General features: G+C 36.8%; 1 protein-coding gene across 3 annotated transcripts in view; it reads right to left on the minus strand.

Annotated features, from left to right (window-relative positions):
* The window catches only part of LOC131029893 (CBBY-like protein), a 184,908-nt gene that overhangs the window by 122,793 nt on the left and 40,919 nt on the right, over window positions 1-21,196 (minus strand). For all 3 annotated transcript variants that reach the window (XM_057960555.2, XM_057960553.2, XM_057960554.2), the window contains exons 3-4: window positions 18,664-18,822; window positions 8,649-8,715 (exon numbers count right to left, since the gene is read on the minus strand). In XM_057960555.2, coding sequence (XP_057816538.2) covers window positions 8,649-8,715; window positions 18,664-18,822 — 226 coding nt within the window. The remainder of the gene's footprint in view (window positions 1-8,648; window positions 8,716-18,663; window positions 18,823-21,196) is intronic.

Raw genomic sequence — 21,196 nt, forward strand, 5'->3', positions numbered from 1 at the left:
CACCAACTTCCTGAAACTCTTTCTCTCTTGATGTACGACCGAGGGCAACTGAAGTGATCTGGAAATCCATAGGAGTAGCAATGTCTACTGTCACGCCTACAATAGGAACAGCAACCTGCGCAATCCGCATTCTTGTCTCATCTCTAGCTATGTGTGACAAAATCTCAGCTCTCTTAGGTTCCTTCTCCTTAGCACTCAAAGTTAGGTAATCATCAATGTTATCAATAGGTTGTACCTCTATCATTTTCTTACTTTTATCCATACTTCTAATCAGCCAATCAGGAATAGCGGCCATCTCCATACCATCATCGAGACACATTTCTCGATCAAGTCCTCTCAATGCCAAGATAACATCATCATCATCATCAGGATTATTCCTAGTCAAATTGTATACTTCATTTCCAAAACTAACTTCCAAAAGGATAGTAGGGGATCCCCGCTGATCATCATTCTCATTTGAAGGTGCAGATGTTGCTGTGGCATGTAACTCCTGAATATTCTCTAGTAGTATCACTGTGTTGGAACATTGTTGGGTTTCCTTATTCTACTTTGTTATTTCAATCACTTTAATTGATGAGATACTAAGAGGTGGTGAAGGAATGATAGGTGGAGGAATGATAGTCTTTTGTTTCTTCTTCTTCACCTCCTCAATCTTCTTCCCTCTGGCCTTGACTCCTCTTGGCGTGTTCTTCCTTCTCTTGGGAGCTTGACTCTCTTCGTCTGCATGAATTCTAACATCATTGATAGTCCTCTGATCATCTTCGGAAGTAGACTCTTCTGGCCTCATCTTTTCATAAGTGAAGGGAACCCCCATATCAACTAACTTATTCATTTGCATATCTACCCATGCACGGGAGAAACTCAAGACATCTCTCATCAAAACATTCAGATCAATCTCCTCTGACAACTACCAATTTGGTAATAAAATTGCCTTCTTCATTTCATTCTCATACTGTGGATGTGTATGATCCCTGTCATCTAGCACCTGATCAGGAATGAGGAAAAGTCCACACTTCCTCATGAAATCCAGTGACATTCTGGACCACATTCTTCTCTTCACTGCTTGCTCATCCACTAGGTTGGCCCAATAATCTTCTATGTCTACCTTATGGATGAACTTCTCTCCCCTGATCCTTCCAACTTTCTTATCTGGATCAAATCTTTATCTTTTCTTGAAGGTTGCAAATCGATAGAATGCAAGCTCCTCACTTGCAGTGCTGGTAGCTAAGGCAGACTGACAAAACTCTGATGTCTTCCCAACTGAAATAAGGAAAGTCATGTTTGTCCTATGCCTCTCTCTTTGAATGGCATCAAACTCTAGAAGCTATCTCACCACTTCCAACAAGATCATTCTGTCGGACGGATACCTAGGAAGCCTGTAGACTTCGGATTGAAACCCATGAATCCTAAGGTACGTGAAAGTGGGAAACTGAATATACCACGATCCATATTTCTCTATTAGCTCTGTTGCCTCCTTGGACAATCTTTTGTGGATTCCGCCTTGCAGCATCCGCGTGATGTACATTATGAATACGTCATTCACTCTCTTATAGTCTTCAATTCTATACATGTTCCGTTGGGGGTAGCATTCATGACTCCTAAATTGTCCTTGCCCATTCCCGACTTCACCTTTGCATATCAATCCTCTGTATGAAACGAATCGTGCAAGCAAGTATATCAGGTAAAAAGTCATGGCGAATGACTTGGACCGATGTACATTCCTCAGCTAAATGTCCAGATTGTCACTTATGATCTTAGACCAATTTACCAATGTCCCTCTAAGACAATCTTGGATGAAATAGAATATCCATCCATCGAATATTGCACCCTGCGGCATCCCCATCACTCTGTATAACAGGAATACTGAGTCACTATACTCCTCTTTGAAGTCTGTGCACATGAGTGTCTTGGGAGCGTTGGAATGATGAAGCCTAGGCTCAATCATCCACTCTTTGTTTATTATATTCTTACACGCATCCATCTTCTTCGTGTATCGCTCTTTATATTCATCCTTGTTCGCATCCTTCGTATCTGTTCCACGTGGAATCCCGAATACCTCGGCAATAGCATCCTCAGCAAGGTAGCCAATAACAACGCCCTTAGGAGTTTCGATCATTCGCGTGAGAGGATCATAATATCGTGCACACTCCAGGATAAGCTCACTGCATTGTATGGACTGTGGAAATCCAACGGCATGAAAAATACCACTCTTCATAATATTCACTTATGTCGGGGAACGAATTTGATTTCCGACTCCGACCATCCGCTGTCGCATCTGGTTCAGGTCCAGGAAATGCATGTTTGTATCTGTGATCTCCTTCCATCTGGATGAAATCTTAGGCTCTGAATAGAATCCAGTCTCCAGTATCTTTTGTAGTTCTTTCCTTTCCTTAAATCCAAACTTCAACATCGCACCTGTACGAGGCTTGAACTTAGAACTTAGAAAAATAAATAAAGTTCCTGACTTTCTAAAGATTTTAAGCTAATTAGAGAATAAAGTCAGAAAAATAGTCCACTCTTGGTAGATCTCGACAATTAGATTCAAAATGTGACAACGTTACGGTATGGAAACCCTCTATGAAATTCATTAATACCTCCTTATACTTAGAAATTGTGCAAACTAGAGTGCAAAGTAGTATATCGAATCAGCAGTGACTAAGGAAAGGTGTGAAAGGTTGTGTTTTCACACAAAGTATGTCTGAGGACACCTTCCGCAGTAAAAAATGGAGGTCAACTAATCTAAAGACAACCTGAAAATTAAACTTTTAAAACATGTTGCAATCACCTAGATATGCATAAATTGATGAGAATCAACCTTCCAAGGCAAACATAAGAAAATCTAAGCATGTATGTAGGGATGCAAATAAAAACTTTGTCTGAAGACAAATCTAGAAATGAAGTTTTCAGACTTACCAGCACCCTTAGGAATGATAAAATACTTAGAAATAAACTCCGGAATGAAGCAAAATATGCTTCCCAAGTGAAATTGCAAGGTAGGTAGGTGGCTGGAAAGATTTATTTTCTGAGGACAACACCCCTACAATGGAGTTTCAGGTCTGCAACAATGGAAGATAACTCTGAAAATTGATTGAAAATGCCTCCAATCGGCTCCTTGGATAAAATCGCTTATGGCACCAAATAGCTGGGAACAAGATGTAAGTCTGAAAATTGATTTCCCAACAAGCTATGGAGGTTGAACAAGCTGCAACAATGGAGGACAAACTCAGATCTACAACATATCAGCATGTTGGGAATGATGGCAGCCACCAAGTGTGAAGGGAATTCACCAAAACAATGGCACAAAACACTTGCCAAATCAAAATCGCAATTTCCAGCTATGGCGCTATCCTTGGAAAATCTGAAAAAATGTCTTCAATGCACCTCCAATCTGCCAACAATCTCCAACTCAAATCTGGAACACCAAGCAATAATGGTGGAAAAATCGCCAAAGCTCATCAAATACCAAACATCGCCACCTTCCACAAAATCGTGATTTTCAGCAAAAATGGCGAACTTACCAAAAATCGAAAATCTGAAAAATATGGAGGCAATAAACCTCAATGGCAGCAATGGAGAGGATTGCCAAGCTGGAAAAGAAATGGAGGCCTTCAATCAAACACTTCACTTCAACACTTCGCCAAAATTCGCCAATAAGAGAGAAAAATCACCAAACATGGAGACCCCTGGCAAACTTAATAATAAAATATTGCTGGAGACTCCTCTGTTATACTTACTTTTGCCTCTTACTTTCACCACACAAGCAATGTGGGATAAAACACTTGCTTATATACTTGTTTGGTAAAACTAACTTGCTTCTAGAAGGGTAAAAACATTAAATGCTCATTGCAAGTTATTTAATTTTGTTTTTAAAATTTTAAATAATCGTCAATCATCATTTAAAAACAATTAAAATGGGGCTCATTTATTAAATATTTCAATTTCAATCAAAATTAAGCCTCTGGGGGAAAATCGATATAGGTAGGGATTAAAAAAATCACTTAAAACACCAAAATTTTCCCCACAAGGAAAAATCGATATCAGTATGGATAAAAATCCATGCTAAAATTCATCAAAATGCACATAAAATAGGCCAAGGGAAAATCGATATGGCCATGGATAAAGAATCCACACTCCAAATTCACTCCATTTGCAAAAAAAACACTCCCTGGTGGAAAAACGACCTCAGTCTGGATGAAAATCCGGACTCAAAACTCATCATATTGCTCTCAGTGGAAAATCGACTTGGGTATGGACTAAGAGTCTGCACAAAAATCCGCATTAACTTGTCACAAATACCTGGTGGAAAATCGATCGAGGCATGGAATCATCCTCAACTTCATCCGCACTCCCGGTGGAAAAACGAAGGCAGTCCAAAAAAAATCCTAACACTTAGTCAAATTTGATACTTCCAGGGGAAAAACGACCCAGGCGTGGATAAACAGTAGTGGAAAATCATAGCCAGTATGGATTTCAGGGGAAACCCATGTGTAGTCCGGATTTTGAGGTAGTCAGGAATATGAAGGGAAAAGCACCTCTAGCATGGAATTTTGACCTTTTAACCCTTAGAATATGGATTTCCCTTAGAAATTTTGACATTTTAACCACTCAAAATCACTAGAAAACTTTAAAACTTGATAAAACTCAATTGGACCTAGGCAAATTTTCCAAAAAATTGAGGGAAACACAAGGAAATTTATCGGGATAAATTGCGAAATCAACTTTAATAATACCTTAGGAGCGAGAAAACAACTCCAAAAGGTCTGAAAATACCTTGGCACTTTAAAATCATCGATGTGCGTGTTTAAAAAACGTTAACGCTGAAGAAGGTCAACAATTAGACAAAATTAGGATCATTAAAATTCCAACGTTTGCAACTTGATCCTGTAACTTCAAAAACCCTAAACAGCATTAGGCATGATCAAAACTCCAAGACTCCGGCACGGAAAACACAAAATTGCCCACTAAGCAGCCAAAACCCTAACCAAACAACGCAGGAAGCCGAAAAAGAGGGGGTCCCCGTTAGCAATGGGACGATGTGTGAAAAGGTCACAACAGTACCCCAAGTCATGTTGACATTCTTGATTTGGATGTTGGTACTTCTACTCTCCGGCCTAAGTGGTGGGCCAAGACCATTGGTAATCTTCGTGATGATGAACTCATTGAGGGTAGATTGACTAGAAGAAAGAGCAAGCAAAAGAACACAATGAACTTTGCTCTTATGGCCAACATTCACAATGTCTATGAGCCTCAGACATATTTAGAGGCTAAAGGAATACCTGAGTAGGAACATGCTATGGAGGCTAACATCATAGTCTTCTGAAGAACAACACTTGGGTCCTCTCTGATCTTCCACCTAGGAAGAAACCTATTGGTTGTAAGTGGGTCTACAAAGTAAAGTATCATGCAGATGGCACTCTTGATAAGTACAAAGCACAGTTGGTTGCTAGAGGGTTCTCACAGAAAGAGGGAATCGATTACGAGGAGACTTTTGTTCCCACAACCAAGAATAGCACCATCTAGCTTGTCCTTGACATTGCAGCTCAGTTTGGTTGGAAAGTCCATCAAATGGACATTAAATGTGCCTTCCTCAATGGTGATTTGGAGGAAGAGGTATACATAACGTAACCTCTTGATTTCAAGGTTGTCGGTAAAGAACACCAGGTATGCAGACTGGTGAAAGCACTCTATGGTCTTAAACGGGCTCCTTGGGCATGGTACATGAAAATTGATAACTACCTAGTTGATCATGGTTTTAAGAGGAGTCCTAATTCTAATATGTATGTCAAACAGTCTAGTGATGATATACTTTTTCTTGTTGTCTATGTTGATGACCTAATCACTATAGGGAGCTCGACACATTTGATTGAAAAAATCAAACAAAATTTGTGTCAATCCTTTGACATGACAAATTTGGGACTTATACATTATTGTCTCGGTGTAGAGGTTTGGCAAACTAAAGGTAGTATTTTTATCTCCTAGTCCAAGTATGCTTGAAGTTTGCCTGATAAGTTTCAGATGAATGACTACAAACCTGCATCTACACCTATGGAGAAAGGGCTGAAACTATTAGCCAAATCGGATTCACTACTTATTCATTCAACTAGTGGGCAGCCTCATCTAGCTCACTGCCACTAGACCTGACCTCAATTATTGTAATGTCCCCTCTTTCCTAGTTGATCACTCAGGTGTTGAGATTTGCCTATTATCCATCTCTATAGGCAAATCCAATGGATAGGAGATGTTACTCCAGGCAGGGAAGGACTTAAACGCTACAGTTTGGCAGTTGGTTGTCTTCATCCTTGAGCAAATAATAATATTTATGGCTAAGTCACTTTTTTGCTAAAAATAGAAAGCCATCCATGGCTAAAACGAGTAATTTTATATTATGATGACTATTTATAGAAATAATTAAAAGCCATAACAATGTAACTTTATTATTTTATATTATAAAGTTAAAATAAAATATAACTTAAAAACCTCCCATGGCACGCCCCCCTAGGAGTTGTTAAGTTGTTTTAAAAGGTGGGCACTTTATTAATGATGAATTAGACCCTCAAGCTGATCGAGCTACTTAAGGGAGATAAATTACAAAATAACTTCATTAAAATAAAGGAGAAAACCCTAAAAAGTTTGATTAGGGTTGGGAGACAATAAAATGGCATGAGGTGGTTTCATTTGGGCATTCATTGATTCATTTTTACATCAGCAATTGGAGAATTGAGCTGTGGGGATGAATTTCGGCAGCCTTTCAGACATCTGGGAACGAAAACTCCCTGGAGATTTGTGAATTGGATGGAAACCCAGTTCATAGTTGTGGGAAATCTATACAAGGTTTCCAATTGTGCTTAATTGGAGTATTTTACAAGTAGCTTTACTGGTTATTTCCCAACAAATAAGCATCAAGAGTTTGGTACAATCAGATTGGTGAAATTCAATAAAAATAATTGTTGCCAAGAGAATGATTTTACTGATAATTAGTGAAATTGCCTGCAAGGGTTAATAATAAAATTGTTTGTAGCAGAAATAAGATGAAACATGATAGATTTGGAGGGATTTGAGATTTCTCAAGACAGCTGTACATTCTCCTAAGTTGGCCATACCTTTCCTAAGCCAGTCGTACCATTACACTAGCCATACACTAGCCATACATTCCTTCATGCAGGCCATACTATCCAAAATTGACACTAGGGCTTGAGCAGATATTGTGATCAGAAGTTGTCATCAACAAATATGAAATTCACTAGGGATCAAGAAGATTCTATGATTCAGTTGTTTGGCCAACTGAATAATTTCCAGTTGTAGCCAATAATCCTGCCTACAAGCCAGGCGTGGGTCTTAGCAATTCCACTATTTCTCTCATTATTTGTTTTTGATAATTATTGTTGGTGCAAATAAAGTCAACTGGAGTCATTAAACCTCAATGGATACTCCTGTATTGTGATTACATTGAATTCTACAATAAAACCCTCCATTGATTGAGCGTTGGACTCTGGGTATGCATATTTGAATCAATTCTATAAATTCTGAAAGTTACTATCTTGTTGTTATTAAAAATCAGAATTCTGGATATAATTCTGCAATTTGGGTTCAAAATCATTGTTGAAATGGCATATGTTTCATATTAAACCCTTATTCAAATATTGGCATCACAACCCAAGCAAAAACACTTGAAAACTATCCTAAAACCTTCAATCAGCAACATTAAAATCAGGGAAAAATTTAGTTCAGACTACTTGGGGATCTTTCAGTTATGTTGTCAGCTACATATCTCGCTTCATGACAGCCCCAAAAGCTGAACATTGGGTTGCAATGAAGTGTGTGCTAAGATATGTGAAGGGCACTCTTGAATTTGGCATTCTATACAATAGAAGCAAAGATCCTAGGCTCATTGGTTTTATAGACTTAGTTTGGGCAGGGTATGTCTTCAGTTTGGGCACATGTGCAGTCACATGGACCAGCAAGGAGCATCAAGAAGTAGCTCTTTCCTCAACTGAAGCAAAATATCAGGGAATTGTTAAGCCAACTTGTGAGGCAATTTGGCTTCGAAGGATGCTTTCTGACATGCAAATGTCTCAAGTAGGTCCTTCTCCCTTATTCTATGATAATCAAGGGGTGCTCAAACTTGCCAAAAATCTAGTCTTCCATGAGCGGACCAAACATGTTGAGCTTCATTGTCATTTCATCCGCAAGCTTTTAGAAGATGAATCAATGCAGTTGCAGTATGTTCCAACTGAGGATCAAACTGCAGATATCCTCACCAAGTCTCTGAACTCGAACAAGTTTGTAAAATTTAGGGGGCAACTTGGTGCAATTTATAAAATGACCATTAAGGGAGGGTATTAGCATAATATTCTATATTTGTTATATCAATGGTCATTTGTAAGATATTAGATAGTTTCTATTTTTGTAGTTTGTTCTGTTATGTTTCTTTTTAGAAACTTCTCTTTTGCATTCTCCTTTATAAGGAGATCTTGCTTCTTGTTAATGTATCAAATACCATTACAATAATACTTGAGAGACTCGTGGACTTCAAATTCTCAACAAGCACAACTACAAAGTAGAGTATGATGAATTATCAATCTTCATTTATAATTCAAATTTCAAACCCCAAAAAGGATAGCAATATATCAAAATCTTGATATACTTACCGCCTTCTCATTTGATGTGCTGCATACAGCAACTTTGACTCCGTCTGTCAATGCCTCGTCAATTATCCTACAAATTATTACACACAATCACACACTAAAATTAATTAAACAATTATGTTAAGTTTCCAAAAACTATTTCCTAGTTGACAACCAGATATAGGCAGGTATTTTATGATATTATTTTTCTATAGAAAATAAAATACTTGCTTTAAATTCACAGGATAGCAACATAATGGTCAATTCAAAAATTTCTTTAATTTTTTCAAGGCAAGAACAATCATAAAAAACAAATTAAACTCAATTGATCTCATATATCTGAAGAGCTTTTATTTTTTAAACTATTGTAATGAAAAATACAATTGACCTAGCTATTAAAGTTGGAAATATTTTTGCTTCACAAATTCTAAGTCATGTGATAAATAATACAATGGACCTAAATATTAAAGTTGGAAATATTTTTTGCTTTACAAATTCAAGTCAAGTATTAGGATATTTTTTCCTCCAAGATTAAGTTTGGAATGGGGCTTTTTACCCTAACAAGATGAAGACTAGTACAAGACATAATTTTTCTTTTTCTAAAAATGTTGTATTATTGTGGCAATAATAACTCTTCAAAAACTGGATTCAATTATTAGATGAAATTTGAGAAATCTATCACTCTTAGAACTTGATTGTTCATTGCCAATGATCTTTAAATTATGTTAATATGTTTGGGTTCTAGGTGTAAATACTTTGTTGGCTCTGACTTTAATGTTTTCTATTATCGCAAAATTCCAAGTTTCCCATTCACACCTAAGTTATAGATTTACTAAGTAAAGATTGGCAATCAACTATGACACACATCAACAGCACAAGACAACGAATTTATAGACAACTTCATCATATTGTATCCAACAAAGTAAAGAGTATATTCATGATTCACAATACACCATACCTTAAAATAGATTGCTCCAACCCCCACCCATGCCCTTATGTTTATATGAACACTATTGACAATGCTCAGCTCTAAGATTATGGAATACTAATCTCCAAGGCCACTAGCTCTATCTATTCTACACAAATTGCCTCCAAAAGCACCCATCTTATCATCTCCTAGGATTGTTTGGACCATAGTTTCAAAACTCGTCAGTACTCACAAGCCAAATTGTGAGACAAGTTAATCACCCTACAAATTTAATTGATACCATTAAAACTACAAGTCAACTAAAAACAATTGTGTTAATAACTCATCTAGATCCATATAAGAACCTTTTTCTTGCGTATTGCTCAAACACATGATTTTCATTTCATTTTCACTTGTGATTGGAGACTTAGGGCACCCAACAGTAGATGATGAAGGTTTGTGTGGTTTCAAAGGACCCCACGAGCAACACCTTGTGTTTCTATTGGGGTTGTTTCCCCCAAACCCCTACAAGGGATGCTATTCCTTGACCTCGTTGGCGATATTGTCCCCAAATCCCATGAAGGGCACTTTTCACTCCCAAATCCCCATTAGTTATTGGGATCTCTTGTCAAAGAAGAAACTTGATTAAATGAGGGGGTGACGAGTAATTGGGATATAAATATTGAGTGTGCTAACTTAGACATTATTATCACACAACTTGCCAAAAATCTCTTTAGATGAGGCAACTTCTACATATGGCATGGCTAGTGGAAGTGGCATCGTAACCCATTTAGAGCTTGAACTTGTTTTTTCATCTATGATATGTATTAAAGCCTAGTTTTGATTTATATATGAAACAAATTAGTAATATGCTCTAAAAATTTAGTAGTATGTGTTTTGAAGAATATTTTTAAAAAATTATATATTTTAAAATGTTCAATAAAATTGTTGATTTATTGCCATGTTTTCCCCAAGTTTTTGCCGAGTCTCAAGTTTTTAAATTTTTTGGGTCTGCCAAGTTTTTGCTAAGTCTGAGTTTTTCAATGGTTTGGACCATAATTCCCAAAATTGCCCGAACTTGCCTAGACTCAACGAGTCCCAAGGCGAGTGACCCTTGTTGGGTTTGGGAAACTTGGCTACTAAGTACTCACTAGACTCCCTAAGTCTAGGTGAGTCTAGCAAGGTAGACTCATCATTTCAGTTACTTTTAAAAAAATACGTGCAACCTTTCAATGCTTGTTTGGTTTATGACATGTCATGTAGGATTTCCTTAAAAAAATGAAAATGCTATTTGCCATGAAGGTCTGTGTGGTTTTAAAGGTCTTCACTTATGCTCAATGGCAAGGGCTCCATCCCTCAACCCTACCCTATATCACACTAGGGAACATGCTAGGGGCACTGCCCTAGGACCCTACAAGGGGTGCTGCCCCCAAACCCTCATCAAACTATAAATCTAAACAAGTATTAAGCAATTGATGAATCATGATCATAAAATATACAAAATACATAACCCTTATTGCAAATCTCTGCATCTTCACAATCAAAGACACAATCAAGAAATATCTTTCTTCATACATTGGAAAATTTGTTTAGTATACAAGGACTGCAATAGGAAAAGTTGGCGTGCTGCAATCATTGTGCTGCTGGATACAAGTTAAATCATGGTTGGCAAGATATGCCATTTTCATAATGCAAAAATATATCAATAATGCCATACACAAACAACTCATAGAACAATCCCATCTATTAGTATCCTAGCTAAGGACAAACTAGAAGATAACCATTTATCTTTTTACTTAATTGTTCCTCTTTGTTAATGAGCTTGACAACAAATCATGTAGTCTTGAAGGCTTCAATAAAACTTTAACAATAGATTCCTCACTTGAATATACACACTAGTCACTGAGAAACAAGCAAATATCATGGATACATCATCATCCAAGACCTATCTTAAACTCCAACACATGACTTGTCATGATGGTGGGATGAGTAATGGACTTCTCTAAGCCATAGAATTATATGTTTAGTTTTGGTGCCATGGATTTCATATTCTATGTTGTATTCATAAAAAAAAAAGTAATACTCAGTTTTGGATTTATAAATGTTTTTTGAAATAAATGCAACAAAGTGTCCAGAATGACGTGAATAAATATGATAAATATTTCTTTACAAATGTTTGAATAGGTACTTTATAATTAAATATCAACTCTTTGTTTCATTTTGACAAGTATACGGTTGTTGGAACTTGGCAGTTGCTGCATTTCAATGGATTTTGAGTTTTTTATTGATGCACGTCACTGTAGTTACCTGACTAGTTATGGTAATAGCGTCAAAATGGAACTACAAAATTACAAACACTATCCAATGTATCCATAAGCACAGTAGGTGGCTGAGATGTTGATCCTATGAGATCAACTAAACTAAAATAATTATCCTTCATGCAATTATAACTTCATCATCCCCATCTTCTATGCTGATAGGCTGCATAGATCCCAAAAGTGTAAAGAAATCTTCAACGGCGTTCACTTCAATCCTATAGTTGCTAGGGATCCTGGTCAGAAATTTAATGCCATGGAAGTTGACGATTTCATAGAATAGGGTGTAGTAGAAAATTCAGGTGTTGGGAGGTGGAATGTGTGTTAGTTTCATTTTGGTGTATTTTTGGTGCTGGCTTTGAGTTCTGCAATCACCAATCCAAAGCAGTGTTTTCTCTTTTTCGCTTCATAGCATTAGTTTTTTGTATGTTTGTAATCAATCGTAGCCCTTATGACAGATTTTGTAAATATCTCTGCTATAGCTTGTATGTCAAGTTTTAAGTCACAATCTAATCAAAAGAAGTAAACAAAGATATATTACAGTGATTAATTCTTATTAATTCAAAACCAAGATTAAAATTATTGAGAAGATTTATTTCACATGGCAATAGAAGTTCTACTTATGAAAGTATCCATTTCATGGTAAATTTAACATGCTTATAAAAACTGAAAATCAAGTTAAAACTAATAACAGATTACAATAAAAGGCATGGTAAAATATTTGACAACATTGTTTCTACGAAATGTAATCGATTGGCAAGCTGATCATAAGCTGAATTTTTCAATGACTTATGGAAAGGAATAACTTGTTTGTAATCACTTGTGCCCTTTGGAAAGCAAGGTTGTGATAAAAGAGGAGCAACTGACTGCTTTGCCAATATTTATGTTAAAGCAGTCGTTAATCTCTATGTTTTTTACCAATGTGTTAACTATCAACAAAGCAATGAAGGCATGAGACCAATTTGTCATTGTTATGGCCTCACTCGCATTGTCCAGTGCTCAATTGCAATTTGTTTGTGTCCGCATTCGCACCCTTTGTGTTCCATTCATGAAAACAATGAAAACACCTAAAAATAATGTGTTTTAAATTAATACCGATACAGATGATTTTTGCAATGATTTTTTGGGATCACAGCCCGTTTTTGTGATTTTTACCAATAAAAATCGCCGCACATTTTAAGAAAACATGTCGAGTTTTATGGCAATTTACTTGCCAACATTTCAACCCATGAGTACTCATGTGTCTTGTGAGTATTCATAGGGTTTTTCAACATTGACCAAAACAATGAGCCCTCGACCTCCTTTAATAACTTTTTGAAGCAATAAAATATTCTTTTTTCATTATTTGCTCCAAAAGTAAATACTACACTTTACAACTTCCTCTTCTTTGCTCTAATGAAAACTAGGGGACAAGTAGAACTAGAGGGTCTAGTCCTAGGAGTCTATTGTGGCTCCTCTACCACACTCGAAATGACAAGTTGTGGCTCGACCTCCATCCTAGATGTAGATGCTAGTGGAAATGACTCCTCATCCTCCTCAATGTCATTGAATGAAAATCCCAATGCACCCCCCTCCTCCAATGCCTGCCTCTCCAAATCATAGATGTCATCCTCAGTTAACAATGGAGGTTGTTCATCTTGCCTTGTCCAATCACTAGAAGGATCTATCTCATCCAAATCAATTGGATCACCAAATATTTCCTGAGTCTTTCTTGCGCACAACTAAAGGTTGTATTGCACAAAGACAAGGTCATTGAGGAAGGTCATTGAGGTGTTTCTAAGCTACTTTGTTCCTCTTCTTTGTAAGGATGGCCTTAAACAAGCTCCAATTGTGCTCACAATTGTATGCAGTACAAGGTTGGCATAAAATGCAGAGATCATATCTTTGGAGATTTGAAGTATTTCCTCCCAGATTTGTCCACCAACACTACAAAATAAAATATTGAAGAGTTAGAAAGCAAATGTCAAAACATATTTTAGCAAATTATCAATAGTTGTAAACTTGTAATTTGAAATTCGTAATTTGTAAGATGCATGTGAAAGACTTCAAACTTTATACCTAGTGTTTGAGTGGTTCTTCCTCTCTTAGCTAGCTTCAAAGAAAAGAGCATATCCTTTGATTCCCTATAACATTGACAATGAGGTCTCTCACTTCAACATGGGGTGTCATTTTCTGAATGCATGTAGTGAGGCCCTCCATAAACTCTCCACTAGGATCTAAGAAAGCATTTAAGAAGAAAAAAATGGGTTTGAGGAAGTACCCTACTGCATGGATGGGTTGGTGGAGTTGATTGTTCCACCTCCTATCAATAATCTCCCGTTTGGGATCAAATTTGAGGTGGTCCCCCTTATAATAATTTTGATTGACTCCATGGCCCTATTATCTATACATGGCCTCATAAAGATACCCCATTGGGGTTTGATCCCCATCTACCAAGTGGAGAACTCTAACCAAAGGCTCCAACACCTACAATTTAAAAATACAAAAAGATTAAAGTTACAAATTTATAATGAAAGAATTAAATTAAAAAAATTAAATATTCAATTTGAATTTAAATTTGAAGTTTTGAAGTTACCTTCACAATCTTTGTAGCTCTTTGTGCAAATAGGTTGTCGAATACTATGCATGCAACCCTCTCTCCATCAGGCTTCTTCAAATAAGTTGAGTCTAGCCATGTTTGACTCATAAGCATTTGTTTCAAAGTCGTTAATGAACCAAAAATGCTTTGCAACATTAAGAAAATCATTGCAAACCTTGTAACACTCAATCTTACCAACTATTTTTGTTGGGTGTGACCTCTCATCAAGTGAAGAACCCAAGAGTGATTGTAGATAAATTTTGTGATCCTCCTTGCATCCTCTACAATCGGTGTCACCCAATCAAGTTTTCCCATGTCCTTCAAAAGAAGGTCAAGGACATGTGCTACACAAGATGACCAAAATAGTATCTAGTGTTTCTCTTGGACGATTCTCTCAACCGCAACATATATTATTGCATTATTAGTCATTATTTGCACCACATTTTCAATTCCCACCTCTATGACAATTTACTCCAACACTAAAGCCAAAGTTCTACATTTTTCACTTTGTTGGAGGCATCCACCAATTTCAAAAAAAACACATCATTTATGCAAGCTACTTAAATTTAATGATGGTGTGATTATTTCCATTCATCCACCAATCATAATGAATAGTGTAGCCATATTCTTCCATTCCTTTCTTTGATCTTCCACCACTTCCCTTGCCCTATCAGTTGCATTCATGAGCAACATAGAAGTACAAAGTGAAATTAAGTACACAATTTTAATTTTAAAACAAAAAATAGCTTAAATTCGACATAAATTACTATAGATTAAAGAACATAAATTATCAAAAAAATTACATTAACCAACCTCCCACTCAAGTTTGTGCAAGAAGGTGCCTTGGAGCCTTTTCCCATAACTATCAATGCAGTGACCAAATTCTCCCAATAAGGATTATTTGCCACATTGAAAAGGATGTTCTTAAAGTACCAAAAATCAAGACATGCAATTTCTACATGCTCATGCACCTCCTTGTTCCACCCAATTTCCTCCAATGATGGTTGTGCTCCAAGTGTGCTTTTGGGCATAGAAAAATTGTGGCATGAATGTAGGTGTTGATATTGGTGCTCTACTAAAAGTAGATGAAGTGTATGTGATGGTGGTGAAGTTGTTTTAGATACATGGACCACGAAGAGAGACCACTATGTTATGAAGTGCATCTTCATCTGATTCAAAGCTGACTAGAGCACCTCGAGAAGCAACTTTGGATGCTGCCATGGCTACCTTTACCCTCTCCCTTTGCACTTTTCTCTCTTCTATGGTTGCAAGTATGGCATTCATTTCTCTTTTTATTTCTTCAGTGGTCTTCGGACAACCCCTGGCATCATGATGACTAATGCCTCCAAGATGGTATTTGAGATGGTTTATGCCTCCACAGTATACTTTTTTGCATTTAATATAAAAAATTGACCCAGGTTCTAGTCCTTGATAGCCATATTTCCAAGCAGGGTCTCTAGCTCCTACAAGACGAGTGCCTACAAATGATGATGGCGGTATCGATGGGGCAAACCTTGAGGTTGAACTGGATGCAGAAGCTTATGTATTTGGCATTATTATTAACCTACACATACAAAGTTGAAGCACAACTTGTTAAAAACAACCTAAATTAGTTTCAATCATTATAGATTAGTTTAAACCAGTAAAAAAAATTGGGCTTCAGCCCATAGCTCAAATGGTTGGTAAGGTTGTGCCAAGGCTTTGGGTTCTTCCCATGTAGGTCCAAGGTTCAACTCTCGCGGACTGGGTTAACCCGATGGTTGGGTTGTTTGAGCCTTCTTAGTCATCCATTAAGGTATTCTCACCTCAGCTCGCCCCCTCTATACCCCAAAACCTCAGTTACCGGTTCTTGCCAAAAATGGCCGGGTCCTGGTCTTGGTTCATGCCCGGTCCTGGTCCGAGCCTGGTTCGACCTGGGTCCCACCCGGGTCTTGCCCAGGCGGCTGGGTTCCCTGTGGGTCCTGCCAAGGAGGACCCGGGTGAACCCAAGCCCGTGGGTTCCCAAAAACAGGGCCCACGGGTTAGAAAACAAAGAAAAACAATTAAAAAACAAATTTTTTAATCTTATTTTAACATTTTGAAACTTGAATCAGTTGAAACTTGAAACTTGAATATTATCTTTTTTGCAAATTATGAATATGATATTACATTTATGATTTACGATACATCAATAACAGAATATTTATTGGCATTGGCAATTATGGATTTATGATTTATGATTTATCTGTTATCATTTATGTATCATTGTATGGGAAAGTTACATTGTATGTTTCATATTTGTATGTTTGAAATATGAACATATATAATTTTGATGTTTGAAGTTTGAACATATATATATATGTGTGTGTGTGTGTGTGTGTGTGTGTGTGTGTGTGTGTGTGTGTGTGTGTGTGTGTGTACGGACGAACCCGTGCCCGTACCAAAAAAAAAAAAATTGCCGAATCCACGAATCCGTACCCGAATCCGAACCGGAACCGGTAACTAAGACCAAAACTCAGCAAAAAGTAAGACCGAGGCAAGGTGTGGTTGGGTCGCTGGACTAAGTCACTGGGTTATCTCATGATATCAAAAAAAAAAATCTAATCTAAGAGTTTAAACATTTTCTTCAAAAAAAGGATTTATATAAAAAAAAATAAGTAGGGTATGAAAAAACTATGAAAACAATGAAAAAATCAGAAAAAAATATCAAAAAAGGGTGATGAATCTTGTTTTGTGGAATTTAGATCTCTTTAGACAAATTAGTATTAGCATTGATAAAATAATTTAAAATGCAACAAAAATGTAGTAATTTGTTTTAAAAAAAGAAAGAAAAAGAAAATCAGAAAACCTACCTTTAAATCCAATTTTCCTTTGAAATTCAACCAAAACTCTCTTCAAATCTTCTCTCCTCAATGCAAAATTACTGCAAATGGTGTGCTAGATAGTTGGGAGGGTTTTCTTGGATGGGGAGGTAAAGAGAAAACGAAAAATGAAGTTGACATCATCTTTTTTGTTGCCATGGACTTTATGTTTCTGAGCGACTAAGTAAAAAGCATGGACTTGCCAAGTTTTTAGCAAAAACTCACCAAAAACTTGGCAAATTTTCAAGCAAAACTTCGTGTGAGTAAAACTCTCGTCGCAATTTTTCAAAAATTCATTGAGTACTCAGCAAGTCTTGTATCTATGAGATAAACTATTACATTTTGATTAACAATGAGAAGGTGGTAATTGTATTTTTATACAGATTGTGGTAGAAGTGTAGAACATTATGAGAAAGAAGCGGATCTCCACAGTTCAACTAAATCGTTGTATCCTCACGATTATTCTTGTTTATTGTGTCTTTTGTTGATATTATGATATTCTTTTGTCCTATAACATTGCTGAATGGTCTATCAACTGTGAATGAATAAGCCATGGATAGCGAACAGATGACATGGTAGGCAACTTAAAGCCAAGTTCTTTTATCCTCACAATTAAGTAAGTCATCTGAGCTGCATTAACAGGTGGATCTTCCCAATTTATTATGTTTGGAAGATACCTTTCAGGACCTTTTCATTCATGCCTTTTGCAACCTGAAGAGGAGGATAAACTAAGGACATCTACCCAAGGGCTATAAAGCAAAAGAAACAATCTCTGTGCATCAAGGAGGTCATCTATAAGCCTATCTTTCAGAAACTAGAACAGCCATCTTCTTATTGTCTGCATGTCAGATTGTTGTTTGGAATCAAAAAGAGTTGAAGAAACGGATTAAATCCAAATAGAGGTTCATAGGGAAAGACAAACCATTAGGTATCAAGATGTTGTCTCTTCCTTTAGTTGGGTTATCTTGGGGCATGAAATGTATTCCTTTGATACCCCTGCTGAGAATGATAGGTTGTGAAGGCATATAGTAAGCAACCCTGTTGTGAATGTTGATGATTAACATACATTGAAGAATGTTAAGATTTCTTCTTCTCAAGCTCCTAGAATGGAAAGTTTATGAGGGCAATCTCACTCTCTTTAAATAATGTTGGATAAGACATTCACAATGAAATTGGTTGCTAGATGAGTAGACATGCATCTATTTGTAATGTGTTACATTAAATAATGCATCTATATTATTTTAGTTATGCCACTTTTTTAAGCTACAAGATGTAATGCAGATATATGTGTTATTTTTGTATTTTATCATGTGGAAAGAATATGGACTACTAGATGAATGATGGCTTTATTGACATAAGAAAATCAACTAGGAAGAATCAAACACAATTTGTATCTTACCTTGCAACACCTGGACGAAGAGGAAGCAGTCGTTTTTCAATGAGAGACATAAATAACTCTGTCTTTCTCTTGTGAAGAGAAGCTATAAACTCCTTTCTTTCACCTTCTGTATTGGGAGTTGCATCTGGCCACCCTGTCTTGTTAAAATAGGCAGTCATTCTGCAAGACCCAGCAATGAAAACTATTATCATGTCAGAAAAACAAAGAAGCTCTTCCAAGGCTCTTGAAAGGATTGTTTAAATGCCCATTAAGCAGACGGATACTCATCATAAATTGCATTCAAAACTAACTGTTAATTACAAAATAGATGCTGAAAATGCATTCAGGCAAGTATATGCAATGTTTAAAAATTATATAATTGGTTGGATCAAATAATATGACAACATAGAATCAAAACCTAGATATAAGAATACACAAACCACTACACAAGTATCAGTCAAATATATGGTGGCAGAGTTATAGACAAGAGCACAAAACATGTTTACACTGACATAGAGACCCGCATGTAAGGATCTTGCAAAAAAGCATCATCAAGGAACAACGATAGATGCCAGGGATCTATAATGTGATTACCCTTATTGAAAATATTCATAAAAAATGCTCAGATCTGGAACAATGCAATGAAAATCAACCAAAACAATCACACAAAATACTTAGACTTGAGATGACTACATAGAATAAACAGATGTACACATATAATCTGGTTGAAATGGAGTATTTTATTCAAATGATTACATGGATATGCTACTACAAATATTTGCTGATAATCAAACAGCAATCATTGCAAAGATAGTCAAAAAATGATCGAACTGATGAAATATCCAACTACCACTGAAATCCTCCATGTTGAAGTGCTAATGCAAACTCTATATGAAGCTGCCCTCTAGAAGCTAAAGGATTTTCATCCTATGACCTCCAAATCCAAGAAGTTTCATCTTTAGTTCAATCATTGAACACAAGTGCTTACAATGGGGTTTGGAGATTGTTGGTGTCATGAAAAGATGATCCCAATTGATGAAGTTGCTCACCTTATATAGAAGTTGAAGGTATCACATGGGCCAAAACATGCTGAGAGTCGTTTAAGAGTTTCCTGCTATTTACATTCAAAATTGGGCCATTAATGGCACTCCTAGTCAGATTTTAAGGTCAGTGAGTTCCTTGTTTGAACAGCAAAGTTAAATGAAAGTGCATGCCAAATACCCCAGTTTAGGGAAATGCTTACCAGAAAGTCCAGCAATTAATATTCTATAGACCCAATGTTAAGGTTTCAAGGATTGAACTTCTGTCATGCCAAGACGCAACATGATGGGGTTCAAGGCTCGCATGCCGACAAGAGCAATGTGGCAAGGGTCCAAGGATTTGCTTGCCAAAAGCATAGAGGACTAGGGATTGAGGGTTGGTGATACCAAGTGCTTGAGGAAGCCGAAGTCCACAAGTCTGCAAACAACAAGGAAATAGGGTTTTGGGATATCCAATAATAGCAGGCTAGTGGGGAATGGAAGGAAGGCATGACGGTATGCAGAAGTCCAAAGTCCTGGCCAGGGTTGGAAGTGACTCCATCATCCTCATGCTTAGGATAAGGGACATCACAAAGTATCAATCAAATGTATGGTGGCAAAGTTATAGACAAAAGCACAAAGCACATTTACATTAACATAGAAACCAAGATGTAAGGATCTTGCACAACAAAACATGCCAGGGGTCTCCGTTATATTCTCAAACAACGAAAACTATGCTATATAGGACAATGCAAGTACACGAACAACACGCCCTGAGAACAAAGAAAAAAGGAAACAATAAGAATATCCTATTGATTCCTTCATTGAATGAGAATGTTCAACAACACTTCAACCAGTTCAAGTATCTTTCTCTTGTAGAAACTTGAACCTATGGCATGAATTTGTCAAAATTTGGAATCCACTGAACCTGTCAAATTTCAAATCCTAACGATGTGAGAGCTAGCCCTATATGTAATCTAGAAACATTGCAATATCAAGTAAAATAGATTGTAGGATGAGTAAATGCAATCCAGCTTGTCGGAACCTAAGCTAAGATCGCCTTATCATGGCTTTGTGATGTGATGAGTGATCATCTTCTTGCCACTACGGAAATCTCTATGACTGTTGCCTTGGTTGAACTCCTGGCCAACCCCAAACTTGGGTTATAATCCATAAGCCATGGCAAGGGAACTAGGAGTATACCTATCTAGTTGTTATCTATGCAAAGTAGACCTCCTCAAGAGTTGAGGTGGAGGTTCTACCTTCTCTTTGCTAAGGGAGCATATAGTAAAAGAAGAATTAATGAAACAATCATGAAAGTGAAGGCAGAAAAATGATGCACCTATGTGTCTTTCTGTAATGTCTCTACTAGTTAGGGATCACTATCCTGCAAAAACAGATTGTTAGAATACAACAAACATATAAATATATATGTAATCCAAATTGCAACCGAATTTTAAAATAATTAATTAACATGATCATAATTTTAATCTAATAAAAAGGAAACGAATGCCATACAAAGTATGTCCTTAGGC

This window comes from Cryptomeria japonica, chromosome 3, assembly GCF_030272615.1.
Source record: "Cryptomeria japonica chromosome 3, Sugi_1.0, whole genome shotgun sequence".
Taxonomy (NCBI): domain Eukaryota; kingdom Viridiplantae; phylum Streptophyta; class Pinopsida; order Cupressales; family Cupressaceae; genus Cryptomeria; species Cryptomeria japonica.